This window comes from Amblyraja radiata, chromosome 6 (assembly GCF_010909765.2).
Source record: "Amblyraja radiata isolate CabotCenter1 chromosome 6, sAmbRad1.1.pri, whole genome shotgun sequence".
Lineage (NCBI taxonomy): Eukaryota > Metazoa > Chordata > Chondrichthyes > Rajiformes > Rajidae > Amblyraja > Amblyraja radiata.
Window position 1 is genome coordinate 90,848,592 of NC_045961.1, and position 16,590 is coordinate 90,865,181.

Genomic DNA, 16,590 nt, shown 5'->3' on the forward strand with positions numbered 1-16,590 from the left:
GTGTGTATATTTGAGTATGTTTGAGTATTTGTACGTATGTGTATATTATATATATATATATATATATTGAATGTAGCCTTAAATAATAAGTATATTAGGTTTGGAAAGTATATTTCATGTATAAAATCACATGGCTAAATGTAAAATACTGCTCAATCATTTTATATATTTAACTAGTTCAGTTGTTGAGCTTCATTGCAACTGGGAGGAGCACCAGAGTCCAGGTTACAGCAGCCTCTTTGCTCCAAAAACGCTCTCCCACTGACTGAGCCGTTCAGCAGCCGGGGGGGAGGGAGGGAGAGAGGTGGAGGGAATAGCAGGCAGCGTTTGCTCTATGTTTGCGACAGTCTGGTCTGGTCGCTGCGGTGTGCGGCAGTGTGGCACCGCCATGGCAGGGGCAGGAGGTCGCATCTTCATCCAGAGCGACTGGGCGAGGGCCTTGTGGTAAATGGAGCTGATGCCAGATTGTTCCTTTGTACAACCCTCTCTCTCTCTGCCGACGGGGCTCTAATTACTCTTCTCTTTTTGTCCCGACAGGGAGAATGAGAGGGAAGCCTGGGTTTCCTGTAAAATTCCGGGTAAGCGCTAAGACAGGACTTAATGTTTAAAATAAACACCAGAGAGTGTACCAGCCCAACAAGGCTTACAGTGCTGACCCCTGGCTTGTTCTCGCCCCAACCCCTCTTTAAACAATATGACCTGTGGGAATAGTGAATATACATCTGCATTCCATGCCACAGCAACAAACAACCTCTTATCATCTGCAATCCTTTTGACAACTGTGCCTTTTCCCTCTTGTCCCCTGAAGACGGTGTTGCTGAATGCACACAGATTCTGCCTCTTGGCTAGACAGAATCACAACACATCACTGAGGAAGGGTTTCGGCCCGAAACGTTACCTATTTCCTTCGCTCCATAGATGCTGCTGCACCCGCTGAGTTTCTCCAGCATTTTTGTGTACCTTCGATTTTCCAGCATCTGCAGTTCCTTCTTGAACACTGAGCCTTGTTCCCCTTAAGGTCCTGTCCCACTTTGCGATTTTATGAGCGGCGACGGGTGTCAGTGACTGACGCCCGATGTCGCCTAAAAACCGTCAAGTAGTACGACAGGATAAGACACAGCCGCGCTAAGGTATGACACTCCGCCTCACCAATTTCCACGCATCACCATAGGACAGGACACGTCACCATGCATCGCCATAGGACGGCATGCAACAGCATAGAACAGCGCCTGTGACGTCACAGCCATCAAGTGGTGTCAATGTAAGTCCACCCGCGACACGATACGGCAAGATACGACAGGTCGCGTCATCTGGGGCACGTGACGTCATTTGATTACCCAGCTTCCCTATATTGTTGAAGTGAGAGGTTGAAGATGTCAGTGCAGACTGTGGCCAGTTGATTGGCGCACAATTTCAGAACCCGTCCAGGGACTCCCATCCATGCTGGCCTCTTTCCAGGAGCCCACCCTGGGAAAGCAGATCTGACTTCTGCCACTAAGATATATAGGACTGAGCTAGTGGGAGATATCGGACTCGCTAACGTGGAGCTTAGTTTTCCTGTTCAAAACAGGCGTAATAGACTCTGAACTCATCTGCTAGAGATAGAAACATAGAAAATAGGTGCAGGAGTAGGCCATTCGGCCCTTCGAGCCTGCACCGCCGTTCAATATGATCATGGCTGATCATCCAACTCAGTATCTTGTACCTGCCTTCTCTCCATACTCCCTGATCCCTTTAGCCACAAGGGCCACATCTAACTCCCTCTTAAATATAGCCAATGAACTGGCCTCAACTACTTTCTGTGGCAAAGAATTCCACAGATTCACCACTCTGTGTGAAAAATGTTTTTCTCATCTCGGTCCTAAAAGACTTACCCCTTATCCTTAAACTGTGACCCCTTGTTCTGGACTTCCCCAACATCGGGAACAATCTTCCTGCCTCTAGCCTGTCCAACCTCTTAAGAATTTTGTACATTTCTATAAGATCCCCACTCAATCTTCTAAATTCTAGCGAATACAAGCCGAGTCTATCCAGTCTTTCTTCATGTGAAAGTCCTGACAGCCCAGGAATCAGATGTGTTGTTGCCAGAGGCGGCCTCCAATTTTGACAAGTGGTCCATTTTACTAATAACTAATTTAATTACTGGTGTAATCATTTTACTAATTAGGCAAAGTAGACCATTTTTCGAATCTCTGAATCAAATACATAAAACAGAACCATTGGTTCCAACATTGTATATCACTTATTATAATGTTTGAAAAGCAAAGTGATATGAAGTGTCTTCCTATCACGCTAGTAGCATTAAGCATGCAATAACATATTATTTAGGGACTTATTATGGCTCAGAAGGTCTGTTGACTGGTGAATCACTTAAGCTTGCAGGCTACCTGGTTTCTGGGCTTGTTCTTATTTGTAGTGAGACTGAAAATTTAACCTGCAGAAGCTGGTTGCCAGCTGTGTGACACAAGTAATTTCTGACTGTGTCAAACTCTCCCAGAATTGCTCTGAGAGTCCAATATACCACACCCGCAAACTTACTGAATGTCAAAACCATCAAGGAGTTTTAATTGTCTCAGACATTCACATTCAAAGTTACTCAAATGATTAAATGTTGGAATCATTTCTTCCAAAATGATCGGTAAAACTAAGAATAAATAAGTCATTTAAACACCAGGGAACAATTAACTATCATTAAATCAATTCCATTAAATAATAACGGATCTGTTTGCTTTGTACTGGTGCATCTGTTTCTTCCATTTAAGATCAATGGGTGCTCTCGACTAGGTGCTGGGAAATTTGAAAGAGCAGCAATCAGCTGTGGGGAAGTTCAGAACTTCTGTATCGTGTGCTTCAAACATCTGTCCATTTTAGAGAACTGCATTTAAGCAAAATAACTGGTCCAATATGTTTCAGTTTTAGTTTATTATCAGGTGTACTGAGGTACAATGAAAAACAGAATTACACACTGCCACCCAGCTTTGTGTCATCTGCAAATTTTCTAGTGTTACATTTAATTCCATCATCTAAATCATTCATATATATTGTAAATAGTTGCAGCCCCAGCACAGAGCCTTGCGGCACTCCACTCGCCACTGCCTGCCATTCTTGGTACAGTGCCCTCCATAATTTATTTATTTGCCTCCGTGCTCCACAATTTGAGATTTGTAATAGAAAAAAATCACATGTGATTAAAGTGCACATTGTCAGATCTTAATAAAGGCCATTTCAATGCATTTTGGTTTCATTGTGTAGAAATTACAGCAATGTTTATACATCGTTCCCCCATTTCAGGGCACAATGTTTGGGACACAGCAATGTCATGTAAATGAAAGTAGTCATGTTTAGTAATTTGTTGCATATCCTTTGCATGCAATGACTGCTTGAAGTCTGTGATTCATGGACATCACCAGTTGCTGGGTGTGTTCTCTGGTGATGCTCTGCCAGGCCTGTATTGTAGCCATCTTAAGCTTATGCTTGTTTTGGGGACTAGTCCCCTTCAGTTTTCTCTTCAGCATATAAAAGGCATGCTCAATTGGGTTCAAATCGGGTGATTGACTTGGCCATTCAAGAATTGACCATTATTTAGCTTTGAAAAACTCCTTTGTTGCTTTAGCAGTATGTTTGGGATCATTGTCTTGCTGTAGAATGAACCGCCGGCCAATGAGTTTTGAGGCATTTGTTTGAACCTGAGCAGATAGGATGTGTCGATACACTTCAGAATTCATTATGCTACTACCATCAGCAGTTGTATCATCAAGTGAGCCAGTACCTTCAGCAGCCATACATGCCCAGGCCATAACACCCCCACCACTGTGTTTCACAGATGAGGTGGCAGGCTTTGGATCTTGGGCAGTTCCTTCTCTCCTCCATACTTTACTCTTGCCATCACTCTGATATAAGTTAATCTTCGTTTCACCTGTTCACAAGACCTTTTTCCAGACCTGTGGTTGCTCTTTTGAGTACTTCTTGGCAAACTGTAACCTGGCCATCCTATTTTTGCGGCTAACCAGTGGTTTGCATCTTGTAGTGTAGCCTCTGTATTTCTGTTCATTAAATCTTCTGCGGACAGTGGTCATTGACAAATCCACACCTGAAGAGAGTTTCTGATCTGTCGGACAAGTGTTTGGGGATTTTTCTTTATTATAGAGAGAATTATTCTCAGATTCAGATTCAACTTTAATTGTCATTGTCAGTGTACAATACAGAGACAACGAAATGCAGTCAGAATCTGAATCTGAATCTGAAGTGTTTGGGGATTTTTCTTTATTATAGAGAGAATTATTCTGTCATCAGCTGTGGAGGTCTTCCTTGGTCTGCCAGTCCCTTTGCGATTAGTAAGCTCACCGGTGCTCTCTTTCTTCTTAATGATGTTCCAAACACTTGATTTTGGTAAGCCTAAGGTTTGGCAGAAGTCTCCAACAGTTTTATTCTTGTTTCTAAATCTCATAATGGCTTCTTTGACTTTCATTGGCACAACTTTGGTCCTCGTGTTGAAAAACAGCAATAAAAGTTTCCAAATGTACTGGAAAGACTGGAGGAAAGACTAGGTGCTGAGAGCTCTCTGATACCTGAATTAAGGAGGCAATTAAACACACTTGAGCAATTACAAACGCCTGTGAAGCCATGTGTCCCAAACATTATTGTGATGCCCTGAAATGGGGGGACTGTATAAACACAGCTGTAATTTCTACATGGTGAAACCAAAATGTATAAAAATGGCCTTTATTAAAATCTGACAATGTGCACTTTAACCACATGGTGGTTTTTTTCTATTACAAATCTTAAATTGTGGAGTACAGAGGCAAATAAATAAATGATAGGTCTTTGTCCCAAACATTATAGAGGGCACTGTATGTTGTTTTGTGAACTTGGAAATGCAATATGCAAATGGAATCCCTTTATTCCAAGGGATTGAAGTACAGACATTAGGAAGTTTTGCTGCAGTTATGCATGGCTTTAGTGAAATCAGTTTGATCTCAGAGCTAAGGGAGGATATACTGCACTGCAGATGTCCTAGATTGATTCCAAGGATATTGGGTATTTCTGAAGAGAGATTGAATAAGATTTATTCACTGGTGTTTAGAAGAATGAAAAGTGATCTTATCAATGCACATAAGATTGTCCAAGGACCTGCAACGGTCACTACCCAAGAGGTTGTGTGTTCAGTGTAGTTTATAATCACAGGATAAAGGGTTAGCCATTTAGTTTGGAAATAAGGGGACATTTGTGAGCTCGATGAGTTGTAAAGGTTTGGATGTCTATCCAGGAGGCAAATAGATGGTGAGTCACCACAAGGAAGAAAATCGATAGATGTTTGGAAACTCGGAATATGGGGATTAGTTGGGAAAGTGGAGGATCAATCATGATCAACCCAAAATACAAGGTTCAAGACTTGTATTACTTGCCCGTGCTTCTATTACCTATGTTTCAATGTAATATCATATTTTTAAATTCATTGATCCAGCCTATCATAGCCCATCCAGTTACCAGATGTCAGCATTGCGTATCAGCCACCTGAACTGCATGCTGGATTTAAGCACTCATTTGACCATAGTGTTCATGATTTTCAGACTTTATATTCCAATTTGTCGATATAAGAAGCAAAGGCACGAAACAAAATAATATTCTTAATAATTGATTTACGCTGTGATAAGCTGGTATTGGTTTATGTGTAGGAAGGAACTGCAGATGCTGGTTTAAACCGAAGATAGACACAAAAAGCTGGAGTAACTCAGCAGATCAAACAGTATCTCTGAAAGTAGACAAAATTGCTGGAGAAACTCTGCGGGTGCAGCAACATCTATGGAGCGAAGGAAATAGGCAACGTTTCGGCCCGAAACGTTGCCTATTTCCTTTGTTCCATAGATGCTGCCGCACCCGCTGAGTTTCTCCAGCAATTTTGTCTACCTTCGATTTTCCAGCATCTGCAGTTCCTTCTTGAACACAGTATCTCTGAAGAAAAGGAATAGGTGACATTTCAGGTCGTGACCCTTCTTCAGACTGAGAGTGAGGGGCTCCTCACTCTCAGTCTGAAGAAGGATCTTGACCTGAAACGTCACCTATTCCTTTTCTCTGGATATACTGTCTGACCCACTGAGTTAATCTAGCTTTTTGTGTCTATCTTTGTTATTGGTTTATTTTTTTATTAGATACAATGAATAACCATTCAATCTCCGTATTCCTAGTTTCGGCACCATTGAGTGCAATCATACCATTCACAAATACAAAAAAGGTAGAAAAGAGAGTGTAGAATATTGTGTTACAGCTGCAGAGAAAGTGCATGTTAAAAGAGAGTCAAAGGGCCGCAACAAAATAGATTGGGAAGACATCCTTAGCTTATGAGAGGTCGGTTCAAGGGTCTGATAACAATGCAGAAGCAACTTTTCAAATCTGGTAGTACATGCTTTCAAGCTTTTGTATCTTCTGCCCAGTGGAAAAGGGAGAAAAGAGAATGACAAATGTGTGAGTGGTCCTTGATTATGTTGGCTGCTTTCCCAAGGCAGTGTGAAGTGTGGATGGAGTAGACTTTGCAAGACAGACTGGACTGCGTCGACTACTCTCTGAAATCTCTTGCGGTCTTGGGAAGAGCAGTTGCTATACCATGTTGTGATGCGTACTGATAGAACGCTTACTATGGCATCTGTAGAAGTTGGCAAGATTAGTTGGTGACATGCCAAATTTCCTTTACCATTTGAGGAATTTGGGGCACTGCTGTGCTTTCTTGGCCTTATCTGATGTGGTTGGCCAGGACAAATGTTTGGTGATGATTATGCTTAGGAACTTGACGCTTTCGACGATCTACACTTCAACACCATTGTTGCAGGCTGGAATGTGTACGCCGCTTTGCTTCCTAAAGTCAATAACTAGCTCTTTTGCTTTGCTGACATTGAGGAAGAGGTTGTTGACTTGACACCATGCTACTAAGCTCTCTATCTCCTTCCTGTACTCCCATCTCGTCATTTTCCGAGCTCTGCTGTGAGCGCCCAGGGAGTATAGTCGGGGCTGAGGACACAGCCTTAAAGGCACCAGGGCTGAGAGTTATCGTGGGGGATGTTTTGTCGCCCATCTATACTGATTGCAATCTATGGGTCAGGAACTCAAGGATCCATTGCAGAAAGGGTTGCTAAGGCTAGGAGTTTGGAGATAGGTTTTGTGCCAATTATGGTGCTGAAGGCAGAGCTAGAATCAATACGGAGCCTGACATAGGTGTTGTTATCCTGATGTTCCAGGGATGAGTGTAAGCCCAGGGAGATGGCATCTGCTCTGGACCCGTTGCAGTGGTAGGCTAATCGATCTAGTCTGTCTGGGAGACCAGACAGTCGTCTCTCGAAGGCATGCTACCTTGTTTTTCATCCGCACCCGGATGATAGTGGTCTGCTTTAAGCAGGTACCTCAGCAGTATTCTGAGTACAGGTTGCATAATCTTATATTCTCCTGAGTTCAAGATCTTGAATTCTGATCTAATCAAGGTGTTTAAAATGATAAAATTGTTTATAGACGAGGCACAGATAAATTATTTTCTCTAATGTAGAAATCCAAGACAAATGAGAATAATCTTAAAATTAGAGCTGGGTCATTTAAAAAAGATCAATATTCTCGCTGAATTTTACGTAAAAACAATTCACAGTGTTGGCTTTGAATCCACAATAATTTCAAGAGATATCAGAAGTTATTTGGAAATTTGTGCCATAATTTTAGATCCTTGCCACTCAAAAACCCATGCAAAATAGAAGCTTGGTTTCATGGAATATCTTTTTATAATCCAGGGTTATCTCAAGGCACTACGAGCAAATTACATTTTTTTTTCATCTACTGTTAGGCAATATGGTTTAAAACCTGTTTACAGTGAGGAGATACTGTCCAGATAATTTGTTTAAGTTATATCATTTCAGGGATAAACATTATCAAGTACACTGGGGAGAACTTCCTTTTCAAAACCAAGTCATACTTTTCAGGTGTTACCTGGTAGCATTTAGGCTTAATGTCTCATCAAAAAGATTGAAAGGTTTAAAAGTAGTTTAAACATGGATTTGCAGTTGACATTCTGCAAAAATTCTAATTACAAGTAAGAGTTATTTAATTTTTAAACAATATTCATTTTTGCTCATTTTAGGAGCAACCACTTTATATGGCTCCATTAAGTGCCAAGGGCTTGGCAAGGATGGCATTCCTGTCGTCACCGCTTCAGAGGGATTTGACGTAACTGAAGTTACAAAGGTGAGATTCTACTATGTCCAAGACACCGCACACGCTCTTCGTCTCCGCCATGACTTCCGTTTTCCAGGCCCCCGCTCCTTCATCTTCATCTTCATCATGGATGTCCAGTCACTCTACCTCATCAGGATGGTCTTAAAGTTTCTTCCTCGACCACAGAACCAACCAATCCCCGTCTACAAATACTCTCCTCCGCCTAGCGGAGCTGGTCCTTAACCTCAACAACTTTTCCTTTGACCCCTCCCATTTCCTCCAAATCCAAGGCGTAGCAATGGGCCCCAGCTATGCTTGCCTCTTTGTAGGATACGTCGAACAGTCCTTGTTTGCGGCGTACCTTGGCCCTATCCCCGAACTGTACCACGGCTACATTGACGACTGCATTGGTGCTACCTCCTGCACCCATGCAGAACTCACTGACTTCATCCATTTCATCAACTTCCATCCGCCACTCAAATTCTCCTGGACCATTTCCGATATCTCCCTACCGTTTCTAGACCTCACTATCTCCATTGCAGGTAACAGACTACTGACCAACATCTACTATAAACCCATGGCTATCTGGACTACACTTCTTCCCACCCTGCTTCCTGTAAGGACTCTATCCCCTACTAACAATTCCTCCGTCTACACCGCATCTGCACCCAGGATGAGGTGTTCCGCACCAGGGCATCGGAGATGTCCTCATTCTTTAGGGAACGGGGGTTCCCCTCTTCTACTATAGATGAGGCTCTCATCAGGATCTCCTCTATATTCCGTAGCTCCGCTCTCACTTCCCATCCCCCTACTTGTAACAAGGACAGAGTCCCTCTTGTCCTCACCTTCCACCCCACCAGCCGTCACATACAACAGATAATCCTCCGACATTTTCGCCACTGGCCACATCTTCCCATCTCCTCCCCTTTCGGCTTTCCGCAGAGACTGCCCCCTCCGTAACTCCCTGGTCAATTCGTCTCTTCCCACCCAAACCACCCCATCCTCTGGTACTTTTCCTTGCAACCACAGGAAATGCTACACTTGTTGCGTTACCTCCCCCCTTGACTCCATCCAAGGACCCAAGCAGTCTTTCCAGGTGCGGCAGAGGTTCACCTGCTCCTCCTCCAACCTCATCTATTGCATCCGCTGCTCTAGGTGTCAGCAGATCTATATCGGTGAGACCAAGCGTGGGCTTGTTATCAGCTGCTCTACTCCGCTTGGTTCGCACTAACCAACCTGATCTCCCGGTGGCCCAGCACTTCAACTCCCCCTCCCATTCCAAATCTAACCTTTCTGTCCTGGGCCTCTTCCTGGGCCAGAGTGTGTCCCACCGCAAATTGGAGGAGCAGCATCTCATATTTCGCTTGGGTAGCAGGGCTCTCACTTAACTTTTTTTCTCTGTTTCCAGCCGGGCAACCTAGGCAGCTTTTTAGGTTGCCAAATGACAGTGATCAGTTAAGACGGCTTGCATGACGCGTGCGATAATGTGCTCGGACGAAGTGCGTAGTTACCAGTCGGAATTATGCTCAATGAAACTTACACATATTATTTCTGCTTCAAATATAGTCACAAACTAAACATATTCACCAATCAAGACATGATATATACCACAATGACATGCAGCAAAATTATAATACAATATCTCAACTCTTTTTACACGTTGCAATGAATGCAATTTCTATTATTTCTTTCCACTTCCAAACAAAAATGTGGTTGGATTATTCAGCGTATGATCAACCTCGGTGAGACCAAGCTCAGGCTTGGCGATCGCTTCGCGTAACACCTCCATTCAGTTCGCAATAACCAACCTGATCTCCCGGTGGCTCAGCACTTCAAATCCCCTTCCCATTCCGAATCCGACCTTTCTGTCCTAGGCCTCCTCCATGGCCAGAGTGAGGCCCACCGCAAATTGGAGGAGCAGCACCTCATATTTCGCTTGGGTAGTTTACATCCAGCGGTATGAACATTGGCTTCTCCAATTTCAAGTGGTCCTTGCTTTCTCCCTCCTTCCCTTCCCATTCCCAACTCTCCCACAGCCTACTGTCTCCGCCTCGGAAAGGAATTTTTCCCGCCCCCCCCGACATCAGTCTGTAGAAGGGTCTCGAGCCCAAACGTCGCCTATTCCTTCGCTCCATAAATGCTGCCTCACCCGCTTATTTTCTCCAGCTTTTTTGTCTTCCACCCATTCACACAAGTTCTGTTATCCCTCTTTCCTCACCCACTCCCTACACATTAGGGGCAATTTTACAGAGACGAGATTTTACAAAGCCAATGCGTCTTTGGGATGTGGGAGGAAACCCACATGCTTGCAGGGAGAATGCAAATTCAACACAGACAGTGCCCGAGGACAGGATCGAACACAGATCTCAGGTGTGTGAGGCAGCAAGTCCACCAGCTGTGTCACTATATTTTGTTTTCCAACACACAAAAAAATATACGTTGATAAAAAAAGGAACTATCCATTTTCAGTCTTAAATCTCTAAGTGATGCTATGTCCCCCTTTACAGCTACTGTATGTTTTAATTCAGTTCAAGACTATGGGGCAGTACATTGGCCATAAAGTTGCTGCCTAAAAGTGCCAGAGACCCAGAATTGATCCTGAATATGGGTGCTGTCTGTATGGAGTTTGCTCCTTTTCCCTTATGATCGCATGGGTTTTCTCCGGGTGCTCTTGTTTCCTTCCACATTCCAAAGATGTGCAGGAACTGACCTGTTGAGTTAGTCCAGCTTTTTGTGTCCATCTTCAGTTTAAACCAGCATCTGCAGTTCCTTCCTACACACACAATACTATACGATAGAACTTTATTAATCCCAGGAGGGAAATTGTGTGTGTGTGTGGGTATATATATTATACACACACACACACACATATATATATATATTTATACAGTTATATATTCATATATAAATATACTTTCTCGTTCATAACATTGTTTACAGAGTACTATGTTTACATATTCTGTTGTGCTGCTGCAAGTAAGGATTTCATTGTTCTAACTGGGACGTGAGAGAATAAAACACTCTTGACTTACGTCGTTAATGTGTGGGATAGAACTAGTGTACGGGTGATCGGTGGTCGGCGTGGACTTGGTGGGCTGAAGGGCCTGTTTCCATGCTGTATCTTTAAATTAAACTAAAAACACTAAAACCAGAGGGAGTCTAAAGAAGGGTCTCTACACGAAACGTCACCCAATTTCTTCTATCCAGAGATGCTGGCTGCTCCATGGAGTTCCCCCACACAATTAAAGCATGGAATAGCCATCACCCTACCATTGTTACCCAACCAGACGCAACTCAGTTTAAGGTAGCTCTTTTTTCCCAAAAACCCTTTTTTGCTGAAGTCCAAGTCAAGAGTCAAGAGAGTTTTATTGTCATGTGTCCCAGATAGGACAATGAAATTCTTGCTTGCTGCAGCACAACAGAATATGTAAACATAATATAGAACAGGAGATAAAAGTTCAGTGTGTCGGTATACCATAGACCATATATATACACAATAAATAAACAGCTAATGTGCAATAGGCTGTTATTGTTCAGAGTTTGGACCCTCCACCACCTCCAGTTTAAATTCCATTTGGAATATTTTTGTAGGCCCAGGAAACCAAGAAGCAAGAGTTACTCCAGCTCCACGGAGTGATTCTGCGTTGGTTTTCAGCGGTCGCGGCCGGGCGGCGACCGGACATCAATGGCAGCCAGATCTCCCACAATGCAAAGGGAGGGAGAAAGTACCCGGTGCCGACCAGTTGCCGTGGCAGTGTGCTTGTGCAGGGCTGGCCGATGATGTGCTGGCCGTGGTTGTGCGCATGTGCAAGGCGGCCGGCCGTTCCGGCGGATGAGGAGCGGCTGGAGACCCGGCGGCCCCGACACGGATGGCGGGCGGAGACGGAGAGTGACAAAGAGAGAGATAGAGAAGGGGACCCGGCATCTGAAGGGATCTGAGTTGAACGGCAGGTGTCCCGGCTGCTTGCCAAGCCGGGCAAAATGACACCGCTTTTAGGTTGCCCAGTGGGACTTTAGCTGGCCATTGGCAAGCGGGCAACCGTTAATTTCGAGCCCTGGGTAGTTTACACCCCAGCGGTATGAACATTGACTTCTCCAATTTCAGGTAGTCCTTGCTTTCTCCCTCCTCCCCCTCCCCTTCCCAGCTCTCCCACCGCCTACTGTCTCCGCCTCTTCCTTTCTTCTTCCCGCACCCCCACCTCCACATCAGTATGAAGAAGGGTCTCGACCCGAAACGTCACCTATTCCTTATTCCTGTCACCTAAGATTGTTAAGGGTTTGGACACGCTAGAGGCAGGAAACATGTTCCCGATGTTGGGGGAATCCAGAACCAGGGGCCACAGTTTAAGAATAAGGAGTAAGCCATTTAGAACGGAGACGAGGAAACACTTTTTCTCACAGAGAGTGGCGAGTCTGTGGAATTCTCAGCCTCAGAGGGCGGTGGAGGCAGGTTCTCTGGATGCTGTCCAGAGAGAGCTAGATAGGGCTCTTAAAAATAGTGGAGTCGGGATATGGGGAGAAGGCAGGAACAGGATACTGATTGGGGATGATGCTGGCTCGAAGGGCCGAATGACCTACTCCTGCACCTATTGTCCATTGTCTGTTGTCCCATAGATGTTGCCTCACCCGCTGAGTTTCTCCAGCATTGTCTACCTTCTACTCCTCAATATAATTTCCTTTCATATTATCATTAGTGAAGATGCAGTGTATGATCTGTGATGCATTCAATTTTTAAAAGTCTATTTTTTCTCTTGCAGAAAAGCATTTTAATTTCCTGCCCAGATGGAAATGCAGCCTCGAAATTTCTTGTGCCTTATGCAATATTCTCTAGAATACACACCAAAAGTGTAAGTTCATATTTTTCTGAGATGCTCCTTACCTATATAAACAGAGAGATGTTAGTACTTTTATTGGGACAACAGCAGGCTTTGCTTTGAGCCTAATTTGACTGCAATGTTCATTTGAAAATTGTGTATGTTAATAATCTCATTGTGACTTTATTAATATTTTGGTGAGCATCTCAGGTTCCTACAGTGTTAGTGCTGGCTGTAGATTTTGTTAAGTAGATGAGGAAAAGGATTCATTGGATTAATAAAATTTAATTGACTAGTTTAACATTTTTTATTTGGAGAATGAAGTACTGTAAAGGTTTGTTTTAGGCGATTTAGGCGGTGCCGAACCAGCAGATTATTCAGACTTTTGGATGTCATTCCAATTAATATCTCTACACACTTAATTATTATTTTTTTTGGATATAGTACAGTAGAATAATACATTTTCCAGTGAACCCCAATAAGCTTCAAGGGAGCATGGGGAACAGAACTAGGTGAATTTCAAACAACCTCTGGAAGTGACAGGGTGAGTTTGAAGGGTGTGCAGGAACTGGGGCCCCAGTTGGTGAAAGGGAGCATGGGAACCTCCTGGATCTGGTGAAGGAAAGGATGTGTGATAACAGAAGCTGCTGTACATTAGGGAGCACAGGAATCAGCAATCGGTGAACCAGATGGGAAATCCAAATAGTGCGGTGGTGGGTTATCGGAATTTTACTTATCCATCAAAAATAATTATTTTGTATATTTTGTCTCAACTATTACAACAACAGGTCTTTTGCATGAAGATGCCATATATGCTTATTTTTTTAAGTAATCTCACTCTTGTGTAGAAGAGAATAAGATGGTAACACATTGCTTGCAGCCTTTTGTCTGTCACAAGTCTTGGGCAAGGAAGACTTCCCACAAACAAAGCTGTGAAAGCTAATCTAGTGGGAGTACCCTGGACTAATGGCATTATTGAACAAGATTGTACGTTTTATTTATTAACCCCCTGAGTAGTCATACCCCCTGATTACTTGGTATTAAGGTAGTTAATCTTTCAGTGCCGAGATATTAATTGCACTTTTGAGAGATGGGCTCCAGAATGTAATCAGACTATTTCATTGCCTGAATGCAAATTCACCCTTTATTGAATGAAGTGAGTAGCATTAAAAAAAATTGCATGCAAGATTTTCTTTCATAAATTATTACAATCTTTATCACGCAGCAGCTACTAAAATTTGACAATAAAACATTTAGATCTTTCGTAATTATGATGTAATGTGTAATTGTATAAACATCTCCACATAAAACTACAGCCAAACAATTTTAACAGTAATGCAAGATCTTAATTCACTCAGTCTGCCATCCTTCCTGGAATTTAGCCATATGCCTCTGCATGTTTCAGAAATAAAGTGTATTATGTTAGATTTAAGTACAGCATTGCTTCCTTAAATCTTGCATCTAGATAACCAGCATGGATATATCTAGTGGTGGTGGACTGGGGGTATCTTGCAGCACAGATGGAACAATGAGAGTCTGGCAGGCCAACACTGGAGAATTGAGGGTGAGTGTCTATTTAATTACTTTTCAAATTTTAGTAACACAATACACAAAATAATTTTGTCATGACAATTTTATTTTTCTGGACTAAGGGGAAAACATTTCAGACTGTCTTGATCAGATTCCTTGGAGAGATTGAGTGACCTTTTTGTTCTGAGTTTATTTTTGAATCATATTAAATATCACACAAAATTGAACGTGCATTTTTAATAACTAAGAGGGCTTTGAGAGATTACGTAATTAAAATTTCACTTTGTTTGGGCAACCTGGGGAGATTATGAAGCTGTAATGACATCAGCATTTTCCAGTCACCTCATAAGTGAGGAAACTGATGCAGAATCAATTTATTACAGTTGTAATAAAACCTTGGTATGAGATTGAGACATAAGATACTGCAGATGCTGGAATCTTGAGCAAAAAAACAAAGTACTAGATGAACTCAGCAGGTCAGGAATGGACAGGCTGGGACCTTTGAAGGACAGATGATGTTTCAGGCTGGGACCTTTCCTTGGACTGATTGGGGTTGGGTATCCTAAAACAAACTGGAAGAACATATTCCACCTCATATTCCACTTGGGTAGCTTACAACCCATTATGAACATTGAATTCACCAATTTCAAGAAGTAACCCCCCCAACACCAGCGTACACATATTTCCCTGCCATCTTCCACCACCCCTGTCATGTTGCTCTTTTCCCCTCTTCCATACGCTCATCTTCCATACTCAAGTCTCACATTTTCCTTTTCTCCCTCCTCTTTCCTGTCTCCCCCCTGCCCCTTTAACCCATATCACTCCCTCCGGCTTTACATTTCTCTTCTCCTTCCTTATCCGGTACCCTCTTGTCTCCTTTTCACCTCTAGTGCTTGTCGCTTACTCCACCCTTCTGCCAATCACCCACCTCCCCTCACCTGTATCCACCTATCACTTAAGATAGACATAAAATACTGGAGTAACTCAGCGGGACAGGCAGCATCTCAGGAGAGAAGGAATGGGTGACATTTTGGATCGAGACCCTTCTTCAGACTGAGAGTCAGGGGAAAGGGAGACTAGAGATATGGAAGGGTAAGATGTGAAAAGGACAGATCAAAGCAGATGATGATCAAGGAAATGTAGAATGGTTCATCTGTCCTCCTCTCTCCATCTATCACTTGCTGGGCTTTGTCCCTTCTCCATCTCTCTTTGTTAGGTTTCTCTCCCCTACTCCAGTCAGTCTGAAGAAGGGTCCCGACCCGAAACATCATTTATCTATTTCACTACATATGCTGCCATACCCGCTAAGTTCCTCTTGCATTTTAGAAACATAGAAACATAGAAAATAGGTGCAGGAGTAGGCCATTCGGCCCTTCGAGCCTGCACCGCCATTCAATATGATAAAGGCTGATCATCCAACTCAGTATCCTGTACCTGCCTTCTTTCCATACCCCCTGATCCCTTTAGCCACAAGGGCCACATCTAACTCCCTCTTAAATATAGCTAATGAACTGGCCTCAACTACCTTCTGTGGCAGAGAATTCCAGAGATTCACCACTCTTGCTTCGTGCTTCTTCTAAGATTATTCTCCTATAATCATTCTGATACAGCGTGTTAGAACTGATCCATATTGTGCAGGTAATTTCATCACCTTTTGTTGTATTTGTGCTGGGCTCCAATGCAAATGCATAGGCAAGATGAGTGACATAACAAACATTAAAGACTTGGATTATTGTAATGAGTTGATCTCTTGGAAATAATACTTCCAGTGTTTCAAAGCATGTGCATTTTTTGTGTTTATAAATAAATTTAAATGATTATTCGTATCTCTAAACCTTGATAAATGTTCACTTTTAGAGAGAACTGGTTGGCCATGTGTACGACGTGAATACTTGTAGATTTTTTCCATCTGGCATTGTCGTTCTAAGTGGAGGAATGGATGCTCAGTTAAAGATCTGGTCCGTTGAAGATGGAAATTGTTCTGTAACTTTAAATGGACACAAAGGAGGTAAACAGCTGATAATGGATTTTTCTAAAGACGTGTCTCGACCCAAAACGT

General features: G+C 43.0%; 1 protein-coding gene across 2 annotated transcripts in view; it reads left to right on the forward strand.

Annotated features, from left to right (window-relative positions):
• The first annotated feature begins 357 nt into the window (after window positions 1-357).
• Window positions 358-16,590, forward strand: part of paaf1 (proteasomal ATPase associated factor 1) — a 44,885-nt gene continuing 28,652 nt past the window's right edge. For both annotated transcript variants that reach the window (XM_033023191.1, XM_033023192.1), the window contains exons 1-6: window positions 358-444; window positions 538-578; window positions 8,114-8,217; window positions 12,945-13,034; window positions 14,467-14,565; window positions 16,389-16,539. In XM_033023191.1, coding sequence (XP_032879082.1) covers window positions 389-444; window positions 538-578; window positions 8,114-8,217; window positions 12,945-13,034; window positions 14,467-14,565; window positions 16,389-16,539 — 541 coding nt within the window. In that variant the 5' untranslated portion in view covers window positions 358-388. The remainder of the gene's footprint in view (window positions 445-537; window positions 579-8,113; window positions 8,218-12,944; window positions 13,035-14,466; window positions 14,566-16,388; window positions 16,540-16,590) is intronic.